We start from the raw sequence: 27,162 nt of genomic DNA on the forward strand, positions 1-27,162 counted from the left end.
GAGCATATTGTGTCAGAGGAATGGCTTGATGAGTCTTGTTTTTATGACAAGTATATGTCTGAGAAAAAGCATTAAGAAAAGAGGTTGTACAAGCCTTATTAAATTTTACACTTTAAAAAATTAAAGTATAGCATACACACAGAAAAGTACTCTGCCACCTTTTGTGTAGTTTCTTCCCACGAGGCAAGATTCCCCCAATGTTCAATTAGATGAGCAAACCTAAAAAACTAGTGTATTGTTACATAATTTTTAACTTGGGAATTTCACAAACTCTCAAATTTGAGCAAAAACCCTGAGGGATTTTTCTTTTATTATACTATCTCACTATCTCACTATTAGCCTTATTAAAAAAACAAAAATCTTAATTCTTGGATCACTTTCCCAGTGTCATCAGCAAATACACATTCTTTATGTAAATTAGTTACCACAAATTGAATTATGCCTCATATCACAATCAGAAGTTAGGAGTTTCATCACCATGTAAGTTCGGGAACATTGGAGGAAAACCATTGTTAACCATATGTGACTGCATGAAGCCACTTTTATATATACCATATGCTGTCTCATAGTTTTAATAAACTCTAGTTTTAAATTTTTAAGTTCATGTTTCTTTGAGTTAAAAATTGAAAGTCATCTGTCATGCCTTCAGAACATTGCTTCTGTTTTATCACAATCTGTTGAAGGTCTTCAGTGGTCCCCTGTTGCCTACAGGAACAAGTCCACCTTCTTGAATCTGGCATTCAGGAGTCTACACTCTTGTCTATGGTCTTACTGCCTGACTGTCTCTTGCTATTCCTTCTGCCCCCCACCCCCCCGCTACAGCCGTAGATGCTAATTTATACTAAATGGGAATGTATCAGTCAAACTTTTTTTTTTTTTAAAGATTTTATTTATTTATTTGAGAGAGAGAGAGAATGAGAGATAGAAAGCACGAGAGGGAAGAGGGTCAGAGGGAGAAGCAGACTCCCTGCTGAGCAGGAAGCCCGATGTGGGACTCGATCCCGGGACTCCAGGATCATGACCTGAGCCGAAGGCAGTCGCTTAACCAACTGAGCCACCCAGGCGCCCTGTATCAGTCAAACTTAATGAACTCTCAATTAAAGATTCTTGGTTTTTCTTTCAAATGTATATATTGGGTTCAGTTGGGCTGATAGCTGTTATGCTCCCTTTCTGTCCCTTCCTATAACTGTACATAATGTTTTCACATTTCCTCCACCCTTGGAATGACTTTTTGTTTTCATTCAGTTCCTGTAATAGTATCATAGCTCAGTTCAGGTCCTTTCTTTTACATAGAGTACTCTAAGTTGAATATAACTAGCTTAAAGTGTTTTCGTCCCCCTTAGGAATTTAGCACACTTTTCCTATATTTTACTGGCCAATAATACGTATTGCCTTTTTAACATCAATTGTAGTTTTATGTTGATATTTGATTATATTATTTAGTTTTTCATCTGTTTATAGCTTTTTTCTTTTTTTTAAAGATTTCATTTTTTTTAAAGATTTCATTTATTTATTTGACACACAGAGAGAGATAGCGAGAGAGAGAGAGAGGGAGAGAGAGGGAGCGAGCACAAGCAGGGGGAGCGGCAGGCAGAGGGAGAAGCAGGCTTCCTGCATGAGCAGGGAGCCCGATGTGGGTCTCGATCCCAGGACCCTGGGATCATGACCTGAGCTGAAGGCAGCGGTTTAACCAACTGAGCCACCCAGGCGCCCTATGGCTTTTTTTACCTCTAGAGTATTAAAATCACTTCAGGGCAAGTAGTATGTTGTATGTAGTCTTTATAGATAAGTATATGTGTGTATGCATGTTTACACAGACATGACTATTTTATTGATTATTAATAAATTTGGATATATTTTTTGAAACAGCTTTACAATGAATTACATGTTTGTTTTGAAACCACAAAATCAAGTGAAGCTATGCTCCGGCAAAGTGTTGTTAGTCTTCAGGATCAGCTATTTCAAAAAGAGCAAGAAAATGTTAAATTAAAAGAAAAGCTTCAGGAATCACAAGGAGCACCCTATCCTTTACTGCAAGAAAGTGATTCAGAACACTCAGAACAGGTGAGAGACATTTTCTAAAAATGTTACCCAGTGCAATATCATATAAAATTGTCTCCTACAATTGACTAAATTTACATAATTAGTATATTAGAATATAAGACTTGGCAGATTGTTTTGTATTGTGCTATTTTTTATACTTTGTTGACATGAATATTATATATAATATGGATTCAAATAGAAATGCACATAGAAATACAGGGTATAATTGGCATAGTTATGATGAAACACTTGACTGAAATATAATGAACAGCAAATTAATAGATGATGCCCATTTTGAGACTTAAACTGAATGAGGTAATGGAATGGAAAGAATGTATAATAGGAAGTCTCATAAAGTAGTTTTCATAATGCCTGATATATGGTACTTAGTACCTTTTAGTCCCAGTTCTGCCACTATCTTAAAGTATGGTTTTGGACAGGTTACTTGACCTTTCTGCCTACTTCCTGGTGTAATTCCTGAGGTAGTACAAATGTAAACATAGATGTATAGGTTCAGGAGTCAGATAAACCTGGGATCAAATCACAACCCTGCCTGTGAGCTTTGTGAACTTGAACAAATTCACTAAGCCTTTTAGCCAAAGTTTGCTCGCAAATAAAATGTCAGTATTACCGCTATGTCACACAGTTTTGTAAGCATTCACAAGATCATGCATATTAAGTGCAGAGCTTGGCATATCGAATATGTTCCATGGTATCTCTTTTAGATAATTTTCAAGGTAACTGTCAGCTCTAAATATGTATTGTAAAGAACACAGTCTTATTCCTGTAAGTTAAGGCACTTGGTATTTCTTTAAGTTTAGAATTTATTAATTTAGTTCAGAAATGGAATTAATACAGATAATTAAATGTTTTTAATGATCTTTTAGCACTAATCTTTGAACAGTAATTCTTGAACCCAGCATATTTTGTCTTACTAACGATTGAACCTTAAGACAACAGTGTTTAAATTTATATCATATTATATTACATTTTTTGGATATCAGGTGCGCAGGATTTATCATAAAATTTGTATCATGACACAGTATCATGTTACATACATAGGCCTATTTTATTTATTTTAATTTATTTATGTGTTCATTTATTATAATATGGCCTTGGTCCCATCAACCAATCCAAGAATAGAGCATTACTAATGACTTACCTCTACTTGTATGCTCCTCCCTTATCTGGTACCCTGATTCTCTCACCAGAGGTAACCACTAAACTGTTTATCATTTTGATTATTTTTTAAAAAGTTTTATCACTTCTAAATTATGAGGAAATAGTATGTTGTGTAGTTTTGTAATTTATAAAAATACCACAATGTGTTGTTACCTGGGGTTTGGCAATTTTGACTCATCATTATGTTATTAAGATTCACTTATGTTGTTTGGTATAGCTGTTTATTTATTTTTACTGATTTATAATATTCCATTTTATGTGATTATATCATAACTACTTGTACATTGACTTGTAGATGAGTATTTGGGTTATTTCCAGTTTTTACTATTATGAATAATGCTGCAACTGACATTTTCGTGCATGATTCTTGGTACACATGCATACATTTAGGTGGAACATGTATCTAAGAATGGAAATCATAGGTTTAGAGTGTGAAAATGTTACTTTCACAAAATACTTATTTTTCAAAGTATTTTCATAAATTTTACTCCCACCAACAATGTATAAGTGATCTGGTTGATTCCCATCCTTCTTAACATTTGGTATTGTCAGATTTCATAGTTTGCTGACAACTAACTAATTCAAGTATTTTTTATTTTGATCTTCATGTGCATATCACTGATAAAGCACATGTTCAAATGATTACTAGCCAAGGGTGTGCCTTCTTCTGCAAAACATCTATTTACATCTTTTATCCATTCTTCTACTGGATTCTTTTCCTATTCATTCATAAAAGTTCTTTATATATTCCTGATATTAATCTCTATTAAGTGAAATATCTTATCTCAGTGTGTACCTCATCTTTTCATTTTCTTTAATGTGTCATTTGATGAACAGAAATTCTTAATTTTAATTTAGACAGTTAATCTTTTATAGTTAATGCTTTGGTGTCTCATTTAAGAAGTTCTTTCCTACCCCAAAGACAGAAAGATTTTCACCTCTGTTTTCTTTAAAAAGTTTTAAGCTTTGCTTAAATCATTTATATTCACAGTTCATTTGGAATGGTGTTTTATGTATAGTATAAGGTAAGGATCCATTTGTATTTATTTATTTCTCCCCAGTAGTAATCAATTTTTCCAGCTCAACCTGTTGAACAATCCCCTTTTTTTCCCTTGTAGTGCTGGGCTACCTCTCTCATATATCCTACTTCAGTATACTTATGAGTTTCTTTCTAGGCTCTGTATTCTCTGTGTTCCTATACAATGTTATATTGTATTAATTAGTATAGCTTCTAATAAGTCTTTATATTTGGTAGTTCTACTCTTACTTTCTTGTTCTTTAAACTGTCTTGGCTATGTTGGCATTTAGCACTTAAATATAGCTTTAAGGTTAATTCATAAAGTTTCATGAAAAACACTTGAAATTTTTAATGAACAGTTTTATTGAAATATAACATACAAATAATAAAGTTTACAAACCATAAGTATGTAACTCCGTGACATTTCACAAAGTGAACATATCCCTGTAAATACCACTTGGATCAAGATACCGAATATTACCAGTTTCCAATAAACCTCTTAGACATTCATCACAAGCTACTTCCATAAAGGTAACCACCATTTGACTTCTGTTATCATTGATTAGTTTTGCTTGTTTTTGAACCTTACAGTGTTTCACCTTTAAACGCTGTGTTTGCTATGGGTTTTTTGGTAAATATCCTTTATCACATTAAAGAAGTTCCCATCTCTTCATAGTTTGATGAAAGCTTTTTCATTAAGAGGTATTGAGTGTATACAGTGCATCTTTTAAGATGATAGTCAGGCTTTTCTCATTTATTCTGTTAATAGGGTGAATTACATTGATTGATTTCCAATTATTAATTTAATTTTGCGTTCCTGAAATAAATCTAACTAACTTCGTTGTAATATTTTATTATTTTTTGTATTGCTGAATTCAATTTGCTAATATTTTGCTTTGGATTTTTGCATCTATATTTATGAGGGATATTGGGCTGTGGTTTTCCTTTCTTGAATGTTTTTTGTCAGATTTTGATATCTAGGTGATGCTGGTGTCCTAATGCAATTGCAAAATATTCTTTTTCACCGGAAGAGTTTGGGTAGGACATTATTTCTTCCTTAATAATAAACACTGAGGGTGCCTGGGTCGCTCATTCAGTTAAGCATCTGCCTTCAGCTCAGGTCCTGGGATAGAGTCCCGCATCAGGCTCCCTGCTCAGCGGGGAGTCTGCTTCTCTGTTTCCCTCTGCTGCTCTCTCTCTCTCTCTGTCAAATAAATAAATAAATAAAATCTTAAAAAAAGTGATAAACACTGAACGCTTTCCTTGTAAGATAAGGAACAAGTCAGTTCTAGTTAACATTGTACTGGAGATTCTAACTAGTACAATAAAGCAAGAAACAAAATCATACCAATTACAAATGAGAAAGTGAAACTCTTTTTATTCACAGACAACATGGGCATCTGTATAGAAATCCTACTGAGTCTATGGTAAAGCTCCTAGAAATAGTAAGTCAGTTTAGCAGTGCTGCAAAAGACAGCATCAATTTATAACAGTTATATTTTTAAATATTAGAAATAAGTAATTAGAAATTGAAATTTTAAAAGTACTGTTTATAATAACATCAAAGCCTATATAAAAATTAAGGATAAATTTAACAAAATACACCCTAGACCTATACACAAAAGTACAAAACATACTAGAGTGTAATTAAAGACATACATAAATGGACAGCTATGCCAAATTCATAATCAGAAGATAAAATGTTGTTAAGATGTCATTTCTTTCCAAATTGATCATTCGTTTTATATTATTCCAATCAAAATCCCAGGAGGCTTTTCTTTTTTTTCTTTTCGTCTCCTTCTTTCCTTCCTTCTTTCCTTTCTTTTCTTTCTTTTTCTTTCTTTCTTTCTTTCTTTTTCTCTTTCTTTCTTTTTTCTTTTTTCTTTTCTTTTCTCTTCTCTTCTCTTCTCTCTTCTCTTCTCTTCCCTTCTCTTCTCTTTCTTCTCTTCTCTTCTCTTCTTTTCTTTTTTCTCTCTAGAAATACAAGCCAATTCTAAGAATTTACAGGGAATGAACAGTCAGAGGCCAGGGACCTGAAAGAGTAAAATCAAGTTTCATAAAGAAAAAAATTGGAGGACTTACACTACCTGATTTTCAGACATATTTAGCAAGCTAAAAGAAAATCAAGATAGTCTGCTATTGTCATAATAATTGACAAAATCAGTAGAACAGAATAGAGTCCAGAAAAATGTCACTTTATAGTAACTCTTGAAATGATAAGGTAAGTCACTTTTCTTTTTCAAGAATGTTCTTTATAGGGTGCCTGGGTGGCTCAGTCATTAAGCATCTACCTTCGGCTCAGGTCACGATCCCAGGGTCCTGGGATCGAGTCCCGCATTGGGCTCCCTGGTCAGCAGGACGCCTCCTTCTCTCTCTCCCACTCCCCCTGCTTGTGTTCCCTCTTTCGCTGTCTCTCTCTGTCAAATAAATAAATAAAATCTTAAAAAAAAAAGAATGTTCTGTATATTTTGGCTCCATTGCATTTTAAAGAAATTTTAGTATCACTTCATCAATTTTAGAAATATGCATTTGTTTAGAAATGTTTCTAATTTAACCTGTGATTTTCTTCTTACCCATTTGGTTATTCTGATGTGTATTGCCTCCTTTTGAAGTATTTGGGTGTTTTTCCTTATATAGATCTTCCTCAGCTTACAATGTGTTTACATCCCTTTAACCCATCCTAAGTTGAAGATACTGTAAGTTGAAAATACCCTCAATACACCTAACCTACCAAACATCATAGTTTAGCCTAGCCTATGTTAAACGTGCTCAGAATATTTACATTAGCCTACAGTTGGGCAAAATTATCTAACACAAAGCCTATTTTATAATAAACTGTTGAATATCTCACATATGTGGAATACTGTATTGAAAGTAACAGAAACCAGAATGGTGATATGGGTGTGGAATAGTTGTAAGTGTACAGGTTAGGTTGTTCACTCTTGTGATCACTTGGCTGACTGGGAGCTGAGGCTCACTGTTGTTGCCCAGCATGACAAGAGAGGATCATACTGCATTATTGCTAGCCTGGGAAGAGATCAAAATTCAAAACTCAAAGTATAGTTTCTACTAAGTGCAAATTGTTTTCTCATTATCATAAAGTCAAAAAAATCGGACATGGAACCCATTGTAAGTCAGGGACAATTTGTATGTGTTACTGCTATTCACTTCTAATATACCTCTATTGTGGTCAGAGATAGTACTCTCTAAGATTACTGTATTTGAAATTTATTGAGACTTGTCGTATCACCAACATATGGTTTATGTGTACTTGCAGATAATTTGTATTCTGCAGCTTTTGGGTGGAGTGTTCCTTAAATATCAGTGTTAATTATGTCATTGTGGTTGATAGTGTTCAGATCTTCTGTCTTTAATGATTTTTGTTTTTAATATTTTTATCAGTTTTTCTGTCAGTTGCTAAGAGAGAGGTGTTAGAATCTCCCTCTGATAGTCAGGTCTTTCTGATTAAATGAACCCTTTGTCATTATAAAATGTTACTTTTAATTATAATAATATTCTGTTCGCTTGAGACCCGATTTTACTTTGATATAGCCTATCTGACTCTTTAATGGTTACTTTTTTTTTTTAAGGATTTTTCATTTATTTGACAGAGAGAGAGAGACAGCGAGAGAGGGAACACAGCAGGGGGAGTGGGAGAGGGAGAAGCAGGCTTCCTGCCGAGCCGGGAACCCGATGCGGGGTTTGATCCCAGGACCCTGAGATCACGACCTGAGCCGAAGGCAGTCGCTTAACCAACTGAGCCACCCAGGCACCCCTAATGGGTACATTTTACATGGTATACCTTTTCCCATCCTTTTAATTTCCACCGATAGGTGTTTTTATGTTAAAGTATACATAGTTGGGTCCTATATTTTTGGTTCATTCTGACAGCTTCTTCTTTTTCACTGCAGTATTAACCCATTTAGAATTAATATAATTATTAATATAATATATAATATAATGGGTTTTATGTACCATTTTACCATTTTTTAAAAATTTATCCTGTTTCTATTCCTTTGTTCCTCTTGTCTTTCTTTCTTTTGGGTTGACTGTTTACCTATTTTTAAGAGCAATTTAAAAATTTTAGTGTTCTGTCTTCTGGACTCAGCTGTTTCTGATGATAAGTCAGGGGATTTGTTTCATTATTTACTTAAATGTGATGTACCAGTTTTGTCTAGCTTCTTTTAAAAAATAGCTTTAGCTTTAAGCATTTTAACTATGATGTTTCTGAGTATGGTTTTCATTATAATCAGCCTTCTTGCAGTTTGCTGGGTTTCTTGATTTTTGTAAAAAAAAAAGGTGTATGTATTTATTTATTTACTGAACTAAATAGGGAGAAAGTGTTGACATGATTTCTTCAGTTATTTTTCTGGCTCCTCTCTTCTCCATTTGAGATTCCTGTTTCACTTGTTTTAGACTTTTCAATGTTATCCCCTAGATCAGCAAGTCTCTCTTCATTTTTTTAAATCTTTTAATGTCTATGTGTCTTCAGATTAGCTAATTTCTACTAATTTATGTTCAAGTAACTGACATTTCTGTTATCCCCAGTTTGCTTTTTAAGTCTTTTCTGTGAATTATTCTTTATTGTTTCAATACTGGAATTTTCATTTGTTTCATTACTGTAGTATATATATATCTGTGGGGTTTTCCTAATTTTTCATATCTTACAAGCATGTTTTTCTTTAGGTCCCTATTATAATAGTTAAAATAGATCCTTTAAAAATCATTATATTTTAATTCCATATTTTGGGACTTCTTGTGTTTGTTGACTAGTGGTTTTCCTTTGCTTTTAAATATGGGTCACATATTGATGTTTTCTCTGTGTCTAATAATTCGAGATTGTGTAGTGTATATTGTGAGAGAGATGTTGTAGATACTCTGGTTTCTGTTGTACTACTTACATAAGTGTTGAAGTTTTTTTGTTTTTGTTTTTAATCAGAATTTAACTAGGTTAGACTTAAACTCTAAGCCCTGTTTCCCTCCAGGTAGGTACAGTTAAATTGCTCTTATGTTCTTTTAACCTTATCTTGATTGTTTAGAGGTCTTGCCCAGTGCATGAATAGTTGAGCTACCAGTCATACTTTTGGTTCTCTCTTTTCTACAGTTTTCCCTTTCTGGCCGCAGTGGCAGGCCTGAACTTTGTCCTCTGTACATTTCTGTTGGAATTTTAGCCTTTGCACATAGTATCTGTTGTAGGTCAAAATTCATAAAAAAGGGAAGGTCACTCGGTGTTGTTCTATTTTCCAAGTAATTCTTATTCAGATTCTCCCTTTGTTTGATTATTTTCTGTTATCTTCAGGTAGTTTTTATATCTTGCTCAGAGTTCAAATAGTTATAGGCAAGAGGCTTAATCTGATAGGATCAGTTTAGCCATTATTGTAAGTGGAACTCACCTATCTTTTGACTTTTTAGAGTGAGTTTTAACTTACTTTTAAACACTTTTCATGTAATGCAAGAAACTTAATACATTCTCCTTTATCTCTTCACCTGTTTTTGCTCTGTTTGTCTTACATTTTGATCCTACATACACTTTCATCCTCTAAAAACATTATCATTACTGTCATTAAAGAATCAGTATTCATATAGAATTTTTATTCACCTGAGTGTTCTTCCTTCTTCTCTGCAATTCTCTGTTTCTCTCAAGAATCTTTTGTCTTCTGTATTGAACACTCCTCCAGTGTGGGTAGATCTGAGAGAACTCTGGGGAGAGGCATAAGAGGTGACCTCAGAAAGGCAGATGTGGGCTCAGGTCTCCTAGGGCCTTCTTAGGCCACCATAAGGATGCAGGTTTTACAGTGAGTGAGATGGAAATCCATTGGCGTGTTTCAAATAGAAATGCAACATGGAACCTATTGGAGTGTTTCAATCAGAAGACTGGTAAGATCTAACTTCAGTTTTAGAAGGCTCACACTGGCTGCAGTACAGAAAGGAGACTACAGGAGGGCAAGGATGGGAACTGGGGGACAAATTCAAGAGGAAATTATAAGGGTAAAGATGAAACTCAGGGGTGCTTAGGTTAGGTTGTGAGACATACTGTGGTTTTGAAAATAATTCAAAAGTAGAACCCACAAGATTTGAAGATGGCTTAGATGTGAAGTTTGGGAAGAAAAGAGGAATTAAAAAAATTAATCCAGGATTTTTAGGCCTTACTAAGTAGAGAAATAGATTTGCCATATTCTGAGGCAGGAAATATTATTCTTGCATTTCTCCTAACAGAAAGAAGGACACTGAAGTAATACAGAGAGAAGTGGAAGCCCTGGATCAGGGAAATAGTACTAGGAATGGAGAGAAATGGGTGACTCAGGATTTCTACCAATTATTAACATATTCTTTATCATATCATTACTGTAATCCTTCTTTAGAATTTAGTCCAACTAGACTCATCTGTTTTTTTTTAAGATTCTGTTCATTTATTTTATATATAGAGAGAATGCACGAGTGGGCGGTGGGGCAGAGGGAGAGAAAGAGAACATCAAGCAGACTCAGTGCTGAGCGTGGAGCCCCACACAGCGCTCGTTCTTCCAACCCTGAGATCATGACCTAAGCTGAAATCAGGACACTTAGCCAACTGAGCCACCCAGGCGCCCCTAGAGTCATCTTTTCATTCATCCATTCTTCCATCCATCCATTTATCATTTATTCATTCATGTATTACTCAGTGATATAATCAATATTTATTAAAATCCTACTGTATTCTAGGTACTAGGTTTAATGAGAAAGAATACAGAGATGAATAAGACAGTCTACTTTGATGAATTTTATAGATGGCTATGCAGACAAGAAAATAATTATTATAAACTGTGCTACAATGGAAGTATGAGCATACTATGAACTTTGTGGAAAGAAGCTTTACAGGGAACATTGTATGGAGAGGAAAGGGTTGTCAAAGCTTTCACAGAGAAAGTGGACTATATGTCAGTTTGAAAATTATTTAGGAGTTTCTACCTTGTTGGAAGTGAATTCTCATAGGCCCTGAGGTGAGAAAGTGTATAGTGTGTCCTGTATACTGATCATACTCTACCTAAGTGCTTCTTAGATTTTAATATACATCCAAGTCACTTGGTGTAAGGGGTTGTTAAAATAGATTCTAATTCAATAGGTCTAGGCTGGGGCCTGAGAGTCTACATTTATTTCACATTCACAGATGATACTGTGATAGTTGGTCCGGGGATCACCCTTTGATTAATAAGAGACTAAGTGGGCAAGTTGAGGGGAAATTTTAGGAATATTTTATTCTCGCATTTTTCCTATCCCTAGTTTTTAAAAAATTTTTTATTGTTATGTTAATCACCATACATTACATCATTAGTTTTTGATGTAGTGTTTCATAATTCATTGATTGTGCATAACACCCAGTGCTCCATGCAGAACGTGCCTGCTTTAATACTCATCACCGGGCTAACCCATCCCCCATCCCCCTCCCCTCTAGAACCCTGAGTTTGTTTCTCAGAGTCCATCGTCTCTCATGGTTCATCTCCCCCTCCAGTTTCCCCCCCTTCATTCTTTCCCTCCTGCTATCTTCTTTTTTTTTTTTTCTTAACATATACTGCATTATTTGTTTCAGAGGTACAGGTCTGTGATTCAGCAGTCTTGCACAATTCACAGCACTTACCATAGCATAGCACATACTCTCCCCAATGTCTATCACCCAGCCACCCGATCCCTCCCACCCCACCCCAACTCCAGCAGCCCTCAGTTTGTTTCCTGAGATTAAGAATTCCTCATATCAGTGAGGTCATATGATAGATGTCTTTCTCTGACTTATTTCACTCAGCATAACACCTTTCAGTTCCATCCATGTCACTGCAAATGGCAAGATCTCATTTTTTTAATGGCTGCATAATATTCCATTTTATGTATATATATAAATTTACATATATATATATACACACACCACATTTTCTTTATCCATTCATCTGTCGATGGACATCTAGGCTCTTTCCACAGTTTGGCTATTGTGGACATTGCTGCTGTAAACATCAGGGTGCACGTACCCCTGCAGATCCCTACATTTGTATCTTTGGGTGAATACCCAGTAGTGCAATTGCTGGATCGTATGGTAGCTCTGTTTTCAACTTTTTGAGGAACCTCCATACTGTTTTCCAGAGTGGTTGTACCAGCTTGCATTCCCACCAACAGTGTAGGAGGGTTCCCCTTTCTCCACATCCCCGCCAACATCTGTCGTTTCCTGACTTGTTAATTTTAGCCATTCTGACTCGTGTGAGGTGGTATCTCACTGAGGTTTTGATTCGGATTTCCCTGATGCCGAGCGATGTTGAGCACTTTTTCACGTGTCTGTTGGCCATTTGGATGTCTTCTTTGGAAAAATGTCTGCTCATGTCTTCTGCCCATTTCTTGATTGGATTATTTGTTCTTTGGGTGTTGAGTTTGATAAGTTCTTTATAGATTTTGGATAGTAGCCCTTTATCCGATATGTCATTTGCAGATATCTTCTCCCCTTCTTTCGGTTGTCTTTGGTTTTGTTGACTGTTTCTTTTGCTGTGCAAAAGCTTTTTATCTTGATGAAATCCCAATAGTGCATTTTTGCCCTTTCTTCCCTTGCCTATGGCGATGTTTCTAGGAAAAAGTTGCTGTGGCTAAGGTCGAAGAGGTTACCGTTGCCTGTGTTCTCCTTTAGGATTTGGATGGACTCCTATCTCACATTTAGGTCTTTCAGCCATTTGGAGTCTATTTCTGTGTGTGCTGTAAGGAAATGGTCCAGTTTCATTCTTCTGCATGTAGCTGTCCAATTTTACCAACACCATTTGTTGAAGAGACTCTCTTTTTTCCATTGGACATTCTTTCCTGCTTTGTCGAAGATAAGTTGACCATAGAGTTGAGGGTCCATTTCTGGGCTCTCTATTCTGTTCCATTGATCTAAGTGTCTGTTTTCGCACCAGTACCATACTGTCCTGATGATGACAGCTTTGAAATAGACTGGAAGTCCGGAATTGTGATGCTGCCAGCTTTGCTTTTCTTTTTCAACATTCCTCTGGCTATTCGGGGTCTCTTCTGGTTCATACAAATTTTAGGATTATTTGTTCCATTTCTTGTAAAAAACTTGATGGTAATTTGATGGGTTTGCATTGAATGTGTAGATTGCTCTAGGTAGCATTGACATCTTCACAATATTTGTTCTTCCAATCCATGGGCATGGAACGTTTTTGCATTTCTTTGTGTCTTCCTCAATTACGTTCATGAGTATTTTATAGTTTTCTGAGTACAGGTCCTTTGCCTCTTTGGTTAGATTTATTCCTAGGTATCTTACGGTTTTGGGTGCAGTTGTAAATGGGATCGACTCCTTAATTTCTCTTTTTTCTGTCTTGTTGTTGGTGTATAGGAATGCCACTGATTTCTGTGCATTGATTTTATATCCTACCACTTTACTGAATTCCCCTATGAGTTCTAGCAGTTTTGGGGTGGAGTCTTTTGGCTTTTCCACATAAAGTATCATATCATCTGCTAAGAATGAGAGTTTGACTTCCTCTTTGCTGATTCGGATGCCTTTGATTTCTTTTTGTTGTCTGATTGCTGTGGCTAGGACTTCTAATACTATGTTGAATAGCAGTGGTGATAGTAGACATCCCTGCCACTTTTCGGACCTTAGGGGTAAAGCTCTCAGCTTTTCCCCACTGAGAATGATATTCGCTGTAGGTTTTTCATAGATGGCTTTTATGATATTGAGGTATATACCCTCTATCCCTGTACTCTGAAGAGTTTTGATCAAGAAAGGATGCTGTACTTTGTCAAATGCATTCTCTGCATCTATTGAGAGGATCATATGATTCTCATTCTTTCTTTTTTTAATGTATTCTATCACGTTGATTGATTTGCGGATGTTGAACCAACCTTGCAGCCCAGGGATAAATCCCACTTGGTCGTGGTGAATAATCCTTTTAATGTACTGTTGGTTCCTATTGGCTAGTATTTTGGTGAGAATTTTGGCATCCATGTTCATCAAGGATATTGGTCTGTAATTCTTTTTGATGGGGTCTTTGTCTGGTTTGGGGATCAAGGTAATAGTGGCCTCATAACACGAGTTTGGAAGTTTTCCTCCCATTTCTATTTTTTGGAACAGTTTCAGAAGAATAGGTATTAATTCTTCTTTAAATGTTTGGTAGAATTCCCCTGGGAAGCCATCTGGCCCTGGGCTTTTGTTTGTTGGGAGATTTTTGATGACTGCTTCAATTTCCTTTGTTGTTACAGGTCTGTTCAGGTTTTCTGTTTCCTCCTGGTTCAATTTTGGTAGTTGATACATGTCTAGGAATGCATCCATTTCTTCCAGGTTATCTAATTTGCTGGCATATATTGCTCATAATATGTTCTTAGAATTGTTTGTATTTCTTTGGTGTTGGTTGTGATCTCTCTTCTTTCATTCATGATTTTATTGATTTGGGTCATTTCTCTTTTCTTTTTGATAAGTCTAGCCAGGGGGTTATCAATCTTGTTAATTATTTCAGAGAACCAGCTCCTAGTTTTGTTGATCTGTTCTACTGTTCTTTTGGTTTCTATTTCATTGATTTCTGCTCTGATCTTTATTATTTCTCTTCTCCTGCTGGGCTTAGGCTTTATTTGCTGTTTTTTCTCTAGCTCCTTTAGGTGTAGGGTTAGGTTGTGTATTTGAGACCTTTCTTGTTTCTTGAGAAAGGCTTGTATTGCTTTTTACTTTCCTCTTAGGACTGCCTTTGCTGTATCCCAAAGATTTTGAACAGTTGTGTTTTCATTTTCATTGGTTTCCATGAATTCTTTTAATTCTTCTTTAATTTCCTGGTTGACCCATTCATTCTTTAGTAGGATGCTCTTTAGCTTCCATGTATTTGAGTTCTTTCCGACTTTCTCTTGTGATTGAGTTCTAGTTTCAAAGCATTGTGGTCTGAAATTATGCAGGTAATAATCCCAATCTTTTGGTACCGGTTGAGACCTGATTTGTACCTAGGATGTGATCTCTTCTGGAGAATGTTCCATGGGCACTAGAGAAGAATGTGTATTCCGTTACTTTGGGATGGAATGTTCTGAATATGTCTGTGAAGTCCATTTGGTCCAGTGTATCATTTAAAGTCTTTATTTCCTTGTTGATCTTTTGCTTAGATGATCTGTCCATTTCAGTCAGGGGTGTGTTAAAGTCCCCCACTATTATTGTATTGTTGTCGATGTGTTTCTTTGCTTTTGTTGTTAATTGCCTTATATAATGGTTACTTCCATGTCAGGGGCATAGATATTTACAATTGTTAGATCTTCTTGTTGGATAGACCCTTTAAGTAGGATATAGTGTCCTTCCTCATCTCTTATTACAGTCTTTGGTTTAAAATGTAATTTCTGTGATATAAGGATTGCCACCCCAGCTTTCTTTTGGTGTTCATTAGTATGGTAAATGGTTTTCCACCCCTCACTTTCAATCTGGGGGTGTCTTTGGGTCCAAAATGAGTCTCTTGCAGACAGCATATCAATTGTTCTTGTTTTTTAATCCAGTCTGATAGCCTGTGTCTTTTGATTGGGACATTTAGCCCATTTACATTCAGGGTAACTATTGAAAGATAGGAATTTAGTGCCATTGTATTGCCTGTAAGGTGACTGTTACTGTATATTGTCGGTGTTCCTTTCTGGTCTATGTTGCTTTTAGGCTCTCTCTTTGCTTAGAGGACCCCTTTCAATATTTCTTGTAGGGCTGGTTTTGTGTTTGCAAATTCCTTTAGTTTTTGTGTGTCCTGGAAGCTTTTTATCTCTCCTTCTATTTTCAATGACAGCCTAGCTGCATATAGTATTCTTGGCTGCATTTTTTCTTGTTTAGTGCTCTGAAGATATCATACTAGTCCTTTCTGGCCTTCCAGTTCTATATGGATAGGTGTTGCCAATCTAATGTTTCTACCATTGTAGGTTACAGATCTCTTGTCCTGAGCTGCTTTCTGGATTTTCTCTTTGTCTCTGAGACTCGTAAGTTTTACTAGTAGATGTCAGTGTGTTGACCTATTTTTATTGATTTTGAGAGGGGTTCTCTGTGCCTCCTGGATTTTGATGTCTGTTTCATTCCCCAAATTAGGAAGTTCTCTGCTATAATTTGCTCCAATATACCTTCTGCCCCCTCTCTCTTCCTTCTTCTTCTGGAATCCCAATTATTCTAATGTTATTTTGTCTTATGGTATCGCTTATCTCTCGAATTCTGTCCTCGTGATCCAGTAGTTCTTTATCTCTCTTTTTCTCAGCTTCTTTATTTTCCATCATTTGGTCTTCTACATCGCTAATTCTCTCTTCTGCCTCATTTATCCTAGCAGTTAGTGCCCCCAGTTTTGATTGTACCTCATGAATAGCCTTTTTGGTTTCGACTTGGTTAGATTTTAGTTCTTTTATTTCTCCAGGAAGGGTTTCTCTAATAACTTCCATGCGTTTTTCAAGCCCAGCTAGTATCTTTAAAATCATGAATCTGAAGTCTAGGTCTGACATCGTACTAATGTCCGTATTGTGTAGGTCCCTGGCAGTCAGTACTACCTCTTATTCTTTTTGTTGATGTGATTTTTTCTGTCTTGTTATTTTGTCCAGTGGAAAATAGATGAGTTAGAGAACAAAATGGTAACAGGGTAACAACGTCCCCAGAAAATATACTCAAAACAAATCAGAAAAGACCTGAAACCAGGGGAAAAGAAAGGGAAAGAAAGAAGAAAGAAAAAGATAAAAACAGAACAAAACAAAAAAGCAGAATATGATCAAATATGATCAGGCTGGTGCACAGATCAGTGCCACACACTAGATTTTGGGTGCATTTTGGTCTTTAGAAGAAAGTGCCTCTCAAGATTTTAAAGAAAGAAAAACTTATATATGTACAAAAATAATGGTTGATATGAATAAGGGATGGAATAGGAATGTAAAGATGAAAAGTGTAAAAAATTTTATAAAAGGAATTGATAAGTTGTTCGAAAAAAGAAAGAAGAGGATTTTTAAAAAAGGAAAAAAAAAGGAGAGAATGTGGTCAGGCAGGAGACTAGAACAAAGCCATACACTAGAGATTTAGTGTATATTTTGATCTGTTAGAAGAAACTGTATCTCAAAATTTTGAAGAGAGAACAACATATATATATATATATGCCAAAAATAAGGGTAATTAGTATGAAGGGAGAGAACATGACTCTAAAAATGAAAACTGAAAATTTTTTTTTGAAAAGGGATTGATAAGATGTTGGTTGTAAAAGGAAAAAAATAAAATTAAAAAAAAAGACAGTTAAAAAAATTAACTTTGAAAGAGTAAAGAATCATGGTAAAAAAGCCATGAATTCTATGTGCAGTATTCCCCTAGCACTGGAGTTCTGCCGTTCTCATTGATCAGTAAACTTTGTCTTGGCCGGCTCTCTTGCTGATCTTCTGGGGGAGGGGCCTGTTGCCATGGTTCCCAAATGTCTTTGCCGGAGGCGCAATTGCCCCGCCGTTGCCGGGTCCAGGCTAAATAATCTGCTCGGGTTTGCTCTCAGGAGTTTTTGTTCCCTGCAAGCTTTCCGTACAGCTTTGGAGAATGAGAGTGAACATGGTGGCCTCCCAGTCTGCGCCCTGGAGGAGCCAAGAACTCGGGGCCCCTCTCCTCAGGGCGCCCCTAGAGAAAATCAATCACTCCTGTCTCCCTGGTCTCTGGCCGCACTGTGTGCTCACCTGGCCTGTGACCGAGCGTTTCTATCTCTGGCACCGGACCCGGTTGTGGAGTCTCCAAACCCAGCAGATACCTGCGGTGCGTTCCCGCGCCGCTCCTCGGGGGAGGAAGGGGAGTCTTCCCGGATCTGCCTCTTGTTGGGTCCCTGCTGGAGGAGCAGTGGCCCGACTGCCACGGATCACGGTTTATGGCAACCCCGAGCCAAGAGCCCGCGCCTGGCCCGGTCTCTGCAGCCGGCTTCCCCGCTCCGATACCTGGGAGCTCTGCACTCAGGCACCCCAGGTCTTTCTGTGACCCCGAGGGTCCTGAGACCACACTGTCCTGCGAGGGTTCCACCCCCCCGCTTAGCCACTCGAGCGACGTCCCTCAGTGGAGCCGACTTCTAAAAGGTCCGATTTTGTGCTCCACGGCTCTATCACTTGCCGGAAGCGGCTGACAGAGGCCCCCTTCCCCGCCATCTATCCTCCCGAATATTGCCTCGGATTCACTTCTCTGCACTCCTACATTCCAGAATTTGGTCGCTTTTCCGTTCAGAGAGTTGTTGCTATTCTTTTCTTTGATCTCCTGTTGAGTTTGTAGGTGTTAAGAATGGTTTGATCTCTATGCAGCTGAATTCCTGAGCCCAGACAAAATCCAGGTCTCCTCCTCCTCCGCCATCTTACTCTGCCCTTCCCTAGTTTAATTTTTTCAAATGCTTTTATGGTGGGACTTTTTGGTGTATGATTTTTGAGGGTTACCTTTAGAGTAATAGATAACATAAATTCTGGATCCCTCATCTGTGTTACCTTGCACAAATTACTTAATTTCTCTATGCCTCAGTTTTATCATTTTTAAAATGGGTATTATAATAGTACCTACCTCACAGGAGTTTTATGAAGATTACAAGAGGCAATGCTGGTAGGCATTTGGAGTAATAATTAGGTTATTATTGGTTAGGTCTTAATATCATTATATAGAAAAAACACTTCTTATGTCATGTTAGTAAATTTGAAATTTTTTTTCTGTATTGGTGGTGATTTGTCTTCTTTCTGAGATCACTTAGAATTATTGGTGAGCTAACTGTGCCATAGAAAAGGGCAAAGCTAATTGTTTCATATGGGATTGAAACCTGTGACCTTTGATTTCTTAGCACCTTGGCTCTTAACTACCTGAATTCTGAATGACTGCCTGTTCTTATCGCAGAGTGCTTGTTTATCTTTTTCATGCAGAAGTACTGTTTCTTGCCTTGAAGGAATATCTTACAGTAGAGGACAAGAGAGAAACCTAAGCCTTACACTTACTATGTTCACCTATGAGTAAGAGTCACTTCATGTGGCTAAGAGCATACCACAAGATTGGGGTTGTGAATTTTAACCACAGGCTTGTTTATTTTTATTTCATATCACTGATAGTCTATTCCTTCCTTTCCTTAGGTAGAGAATTGTTTTTCTATATGTTGTTTTCCCTTATGTTCTCACTTTTTCAAAAATTTTATCACTAAATATTTGAAATCCACAAGAAAATTAATGTCTGTGTACCCACCAGAAGCTAGCAACCAAAACTCTTGATGCTACCTGTGTGCTCTTCTTTGATCCCATTTTACTTATTTCCCTAAAGATAATTACTCTCTTGGATATTAATTTTTATTTTTTAATTTTAATGTTTTAAATTAATTCCTGCCTATTAAAACCATTTTCTTAAATAATATATCACTTTGTATTGCCTTTATTTAAATCTTAAAAATATCATCCTCTGGGGTGCCTGGGTGGCTCTGTTAAGCATCTGACTCGATTTCGGGTCAGGTCATGCTCCCAGGGTCCTGAGATGGAGCACGGGTGTCAGGCTCTGTGCTGTGCACGGAGTCCGCTTAGGATTCTCACTCTCTTCCTCTCCTTCTGCCCCTCCTCCCTTGCCCGCCCTCCACCCGGACTGCTCACACCTGCTTGCTCACTCTCTCTTTCTCAAAAGAAAATAATCATCCTCTTTGTATATTATTCTCCACAACTAGGTTTTTTTCTTTGAACTTTATTTTTGTAAGATAACTCACTGCTGTTGAGTGTGGCTATACTTGTTTCCCCTTCTGTGGAATAGTCTATTGTATGAATAGGCTACAATTCATTTATCTACTCTTTTTGTCAATGAACATTTTTTGTTTTTGTTTTTGTTTTTTTAGCTCTAGGAATTTTTACACAGTGCTGCTATGAACGTTGTAGTGCATGTGTCCATACCCACATGTGCAAGACTTTTTCTGGAGTATATTGCTGAGGGTGAAATCACCTGTCATGGAAATGGAAATGTTCAGGCTTATAAGAAAATGCCAAATTGTTTGCCAAAGTGGTTGTCTCAAATGATCGACTTCTTAGTTAAATTCTCAAAAGGGATAAAATAGTATTTCATTCTGGTTTCAGTTTGTATTTCTTTGGTTTCTAATGAGCTTGAGCATCTTATGTTTATGTTACTTGAAATACCTGTTTGTGTCTTTTGCTCATCTTTCTATTAGAATGTTTGTCTTTTTGTTGAAGTTCCTTGTTTTAGATCCTAATCTTTTGTTAGTTATTATATTAGTTATTGTTAGTTATTATATTATTGACCATAATGTGAGCTTCTATATTATATAAACCCAAATCTCTGAGGTTTAAAATAACTTATTTCTTATTTACATTACAGTCCAGTGTGGGTATTACTTGGATTTTCAGCTTCTAAGCAGTGATTTAGAGATCTAGGCTCCTTTCATCTCTTGGATCCATTAGCTTTCAACATGGCTATCAAAGTTGTCCTGGAATCATGTCTACTCCAGCAAACAAGAAGGGAAAAGGGGCCTAGAGAATCATGTTTAGGAAGTATTTATGAATAAGGCTTCAAGGTGATACTTCTTGTGAAGGCTTCAAGAATAATACTTCTGCCAGCATTGTTTGGCAAAGAATTTCAAAGAAGATTGGGAAATATGAACCCCCAAATATTGGAAAATGTGTCCATTTCCAAAAAGATGTGCGTTTAGAGATCAGTGGGTAGTGTCAGCTTTCAGTTATAATTGTTGCAAATATCTTCTTGCTTGTGGCTTGTCTTTTCACATATTCTGTGGTATCTTTTGAAAAATCGTTATTAATTTTAATAAAGTTGAATTTCTCTTAAACTTTGTGCTTAATGTATCTTGTTTAAGAAATCCTACCTTATCCTGAACTCAGAAGATATTTTCCTATATTTTCATCTAGAGCATTATAGTTTTGACTTCCATATATAAGTCTTTATGTGGAATTGATTTTTGTTTATTATAAAGAATATTCAATTTAGTTTTTTTTTTAAATCTGGATATCTGCTTGTTTCAGCACTATTGTGCTAATAATCACTCCTTTTCTCAATGATCTGCATTGCTTCCTCTGATTTTTTTTTTCCCTTTTAGAGAGGAGGGGTAGAGGGGTAGAGGGAGAAGGAGAGAGAGAATCTTAAGCAGGCTCCACGCCCAGTGCAGAGCCCTATGCAGGGTTCAGTCTCACAACCCAAGATAATGACCTGAGCTGAAATCAAGAGTCAGACGCTTAACTGAGTGAGCCACCCAGGCACCCCTCCTCTGACATTTTTTATTTAATGTATATATGGGTCCATATTTAAGTGGGTCTATTTTAGGCTCTGTATTCTGTTGTGTTGGGTAACTTTTTTTTAATCTCTGAAATAACAACACTATTTGTTATTATAGCTTTATGATGAGTTTTGGTATCTGATATAATAAATCTCTTCAGTTTATTCTTCTTTAACTGTGCTTTGGATATTCTTGATCCTTTGCTCTTCAGTATAATGTTTGTAATCAGCTAGGATAATCTGAGAAGAAATGACGTTTTTAGCATTTTAAATCTTTTTATCCCTAAATATGCTATATATACTTCAATTTAGGTCTTCTTTAATGCATTTTTAAAATGTTTTGTAGTTTTATTCATAAAATAAAACTATTTTATTTTAGTAAACAATAATAAGATATAATAATAGTAAGACCACGAGGAGGTCTTATGTCTCTTTATTAGATAATGTAATAGCTACTGTCTCTTATTAGACTTTGAGTAGCTTACATTTTTGTTGCTATTTTAGCTACTTTTTGTTAGATTTTTCTCTTTTGTATAGCAATGCAATTGATTTTTAAATGTTTATCTTATATCCAGCCACCCTTTTAATCTCTTATTAATTCTAATATGTTTTATAGATTCCTCTGGGTTTTCTGTGTAGCTTCCCAGTTTTATTTTTTCCTTAAAAATCCTAATTTTTTTCTAAATTTTTATTTAAATTGTAGTCAGTTCTTAATCAAGAAATTGGCAGAAGACATGAATAGACATTTTGCTAAAGAAGACATACAGATGGCCAATAGGCTCATGAAAAAATGCTCACCATCACTCAGCATTAGGGAAATACAAATTAAAACCACAATGAGATACCACCTCACACCAGTCAGAATGGCTAAAATTAACAAGTCAGGAAACAAAGATGTTGGCAAGGGTGTGGAGAAAGGGGAACCCTCTTACTCTGTGGGTGAAATGCAAACTGGTGCAGCCACTCTAGAAAACAGTATGGAGGGGTGCCTGGGTGGCTCAGTCGTTTGAGTGGCTTCCTTTGGCTCCGGTCATGATCCCAGGGTCCTGGGGTCGAGCCCTGCTTCGATCTCCCTGCTTAACGGGGAGTCTGCTTCCTCTCCCTCTGCCTCTCCCCCTTCTTGTGCTCTCTGTCTCTCAAATAAAATCTTAAAAAAAAAGAATGTTCATTTAAAAAAAAAAACAGTATGGAGGTTCTTCAGAAAGTTACAAATACAAATGGAAATACAATTGGAAAAGTTACAAATACAAATGGAAATACAATTTCCAGCAATTGCACTACTAGGTATTTACCCCAAAGATACAAATGTAGTGATCCAAAGGGGCACCTGCATCCCAACATTTATAGCAGCAATGTCCACAATAGTCAAACTATAGAAAGACTTCAGATGTCCATTGACTGATGAATGGATAAAGATGTGGTGTATATACAATGGAATACTACTCAGCCATCAAAAAATGAAATCTTGCCATTTGTAGTGACATGGTTGGAACTGGAGGGTATTATGCTAAGCAAAATAACTCAATCAGAGAAAGACAATTATCATGTAATCTCACTCATATGTGGAATCTAAGAAAGAAAACAGGATCATAGGGGAAGGGACGGAAAAATAAAACAAGACAAAATCAGAGAGAGAGACAAACCATAAGAGACTCTTAATCATAGGAAACAAACAGGGTTGCTGGAGGGGAAGACAGTGGAGGATGGGGTAACTGGGTGCTAGACATTAAGGAGGGTATGTGATGTAATGAGCACTGGGTATTATATAAGACTAATGAATCACTGAACTCTACCTCTGAAATTAATAATACATTATATGTTAATTGAACTTAAATAAAAAAAGAAAAAATGAAATGACCTGGTAAACTAAAAAAAATAAATAAATGCTTGTTAATTAACATATAGTGTAATACTGGTTTCAGGAGTAGAATTTAGTGATTCATCACTACATATACACTTACTTATACACTCATCATAATAAATACCCTCCTTAATACCCATTGCCCATTTAGCCCATCTGCCACCCACCTCCCTCCACCAACCCTCAGTTTGTTCTCTATCATTAAAAGTCTCTTATGGTTTGCTTCGCTTTCTTTTTTTTCCCCCTTTCCTTATGTTCACCTGTTTTGTTTCCTAATTTCTACATATGAGTGAAATCATATGGTATTTGTCTTTGACTGACTCATTTAGCTTAGCATAATACAGTGTAGCTCCATCCATCAATGTAAATGGCAGGATTTCATTCTTTTTGATATTTGATAACTGAGTAATATTCCAGTGTGTGTGTGTGTGTGTGTGTATGTGTGTGTTTGTGTGTGTACCACATCTTCTTTATCCATTCATCAGTTGATGGATACTTGGGCTCTTTCCTTAGTTTGGCTCTTATTGATAATGTAAACACAGGGGTGCATGTACCCCTTCAAATCTGTATATTTATATCCTTTGGGTAAATATCTAGTAGCGCAATTGCTGGGTCATAGGGTAGTTCTATTTTTAACTTTTTGAGGAATCGCCATACTATTTTCCAGAGTGGTCGCATCAGTTTGCATTCCCACTAAGAGTGTAAGAGGGATCCCCTTTCTCCTCATCCTCAAAACAGGAAACAAAAATCCTAATATGTTATACCAATGTTTATACATTTTACCATACAAAAGTTCAGTAGAAGTGGTAATAGTGTCCTTGTCTTGTTCTAAATTTCAAAGGGAATATTTCACCTTGGATAAGTAAGTTAGCCATAAGTTTCTTATAGATACCCTTTTATCAGTTTAAGGAGCCTGATTAATATCATACATAAATGGTGATAAATTTTATCAAATGTTTTATCTTTTGATGCCTGAGGCATTTCTAATTCTTATAAACTAATTTATTTGTTTTACTGATACTTTGTTTTTGAATCTTTATTTATGAAGGAAATTGGTCTGTTATGTAACTTTTTTACTGTCTTTATCTAGTTTTGCTAATAAGACCAGTCTCATACAATGAGTTATTGGGCTAAAGAGAGAATTAGAAAATTGGACTATAAAGCTGCTCAGAATGGAGTGCGGAGACACAGGATAATGGGAAATATGAAAGAGTTAAGTGGGTATGGAAGAGAGAATGAGAAGTTCAAACCATGTCTAATTTAAAAGGTGAGATAGAAGATAGAGACATGGCAGTAAACTCCAGATATATGATAGATTTTTTTCAAGCCTTCCTGGGCAGTTTGACTTTAAATCTGCAAGCTTTTTATTGGTTCATTTCTGGGGTTTCTATCTTTTCTTTTTAAAAATAATTCATAACTAGCATGAGAGTATGGTGATTTGATAAAAATTGACACAGGAGTTAGGGCTCTTATGGTGACCCACAAACATCATAATAAAAGGCATAATGAGGTTAGTTCCAGTGAATTTAAGGCAGGTAGTGGTGGCAGGTTGAATATTGGGGGTAGTGAGGTCTCTGCCAATGGTTTCTTCTAGACATCTGTAGATTGATGTGAGGGGTTGTGAGGAAACTAGATCTTAGTAAACTAGATCTGACCATGGAAGAAGACCTGAGGAGGGAGGCCTGGTATTAGCCTCTAAGTGTGCTTATACTCTTGAGCCGTACATGTAGCTGTGTGTGTGTGTGTGTGTGTGTGTGTGTGTGTGTGTGTGTGTAAGGATATAAAAAGAAAATGGAGAATATATATTTTATATCATTAGAAACGTACAGTATATAAATTTATAAACTGCTTACACAATTACCATTTCATTATAATAGGATTAAATGTTTAAAAACATTTTTGACTCCCTAATAGTCTAACATAGTGATGTACCTTTTTTTGTTGGTGGTGGTGAGGTTTTTTTTTCATCTTTGAAATGTTTATTTTACACTCTATGGTATTAGACACAATGGATACAAAGTTATACAAGGTATAGTCCTTGTCCTCTGAGGCTTAAGGTTAATAAGTACTATCATTACAGTTACTAGAAGCCTATGTAGTCTGGTGATACACAGGAGGCTATTAGATATATTTATTTACTTAGTAGGTTATTTATTTATTTTTGGTTAACATTTTAAGCATGTACAACTAACTACCCTAGGCTATGATGTTTTGTGTTTTCTTTTTTTAGTGTGTGTGAGTATAGTTGTGAAACAATGTTACATTAGTCTCAGCTGTACAACATAGTGATATAACATCTCTGTATCTTAAGCTGTGTTCACCACAGTGCAGCTGTCATCTGTCACAATACAGCACTATTATAGCATCATTGACTATATTCCCTATGATGTGCCTTTTATTACTGTGACTTATTCATTCCATAACTGGAAGCCTGAATCTCCCACTCCCCTAAGTGATTAGTCTTTAAATTTCAACAAATCCTTATTGAATGAACACATGCAAAAATGTATGTCTTACTCCAAACCCATTTAGCCTATCTCACAATTATCCAGTACTCTTTGATAATAATTCCAGTAAGTAGGACATAGGAGCATTAAGGAGTCAACTTTTGCAAGGGATTATCTAATTTTGATGTGGAATACTTACACGTGTACTAAAAATTTCTGTTGTCTTTTCTTTAGCAGTGCTGAATTGACTTGGTAGAATTTTCCAACACAGCGAAGGAGAAAACGATGTATTAGTTAGCTTTGTTTTCTTGCCAATCAGGGCGTCTAGTATTGATAGTGGCTAATTTCTCACTTGTCAGGGATCAGATTGTACTACCTTAACTTAGGCTCAGAATACTGTTAAGCCTTGTCATACTGTAGTTGGGATATATGCCAGCATTAATAATCGGTTTGCTTTTTATGATTTTTACTTTATTATTGTTTCAGTTATACTTTTTTTTCTCATTTTCAACATGGAAGAATATCAATCTTGTACTTTCTTTGGGTATCTTACTGTTATAGTATCAAAATAATTTTTAATATGTAAGGACTGTGTTGTATACAATGTAGTTTAAAGTTATGTTGATCACCATCTTATTTCACACTTAACTAATTTGGAATTTATATATTAACTCATTTTGAAAAGTTGACTCATTCTGCACATTATTTTAAGTGAAAACTGCTTTAACTTAATTATACTCAATGTTTATATTTTTAATTCAGTTGTATATGTACACATGGCCACGGAAATATATGGGAAATGATCTCTCAACAGTTTCATATTTAATCAACCTTTAGGAGAAAACAACTCAACAATAAAATAATGCTATGTCATGGTTTTTAACCTTGATAAATGAGGAACTTTTTTGTTTAAAGGAAAAATTTGAAGTCTTTATCTTTTGTAAGTCTTTACTATAAACTTTTTTTTTCTAAAGCTCTTTCTGCATTATATTCACAAAATTTGAACTTGTGATAATCATACAACTTCATTACCTTGCAAGAAAAATAAACCATTTCTTCTTAAAAAGGGAGGGGGGAATTAGTAGATATATTGATATTTTAAGCCTGCTTTAAGTTCCAAGCAGAATGAAACAGCCCAAGATACTAAAATCTAGAAATTTAGCATATATAATGGAAACTGCAACTCACCTTTAACTACTCTATAGTGGCACTTCTCTTGCTGCTATAATAAAACTTAAGAATGTTTTAGTGATTTTTTTTTCCCCTACTGTTATTCAAAATTACATTACCCTTACTGAAATCTGAATGGCTTTTAGTGGATTAATTAAACTGTAGCTGGTTTGCCATCTGGGTGCAGCTTGTTTAGCTGCCTTTTCACAGAAAGATTTCTCATGGAATAAAGACTATTTTTTTGTTAGAATACAGC

General features: G+C 35.9%; 1 protein-coding gene across 2 annotated transcripts in view; it reads left to right on the top strand.

Moving 5' to 3' along the window:
• CNTLN (centlein) overlaps positions 1–27,162 on the top strand; it is a 298,123-nt gene that overhangs the window by 138,254 nt on the left and 132,707 nt on the right. For both annotated transcript variants that reach the window (XM_028107236.2, XM_028107237.2), the window contains exon 8: positions 1,870–2,064. In XM_028107236.2, the coding sequence (XP_027963037.1) occupies positions 1,870–2,064 (195 nt within the window). The remainder of the gene's footprint in view (positions 1–1,869; positions 2,065–27,162) is intronic.

Source organism: Eumetopias jubatus, unplaced genomic scaffold (assembly GCF_037043125.1).
Source record: "Eumetopias jubatus isolate StellerSeaLion01/CBP00866 unplaced genomic scaffold, mEumJub1_p1.0 scaffold_15, whole genome shotgun sequence".
Taxonomy (NCBI): domain Eukaryota; kingdom Metazoa; phylum Chordata; class Mammalia; order Carnivora; family Otariidae; genus Eumetopias; species Eumetopias jubatus.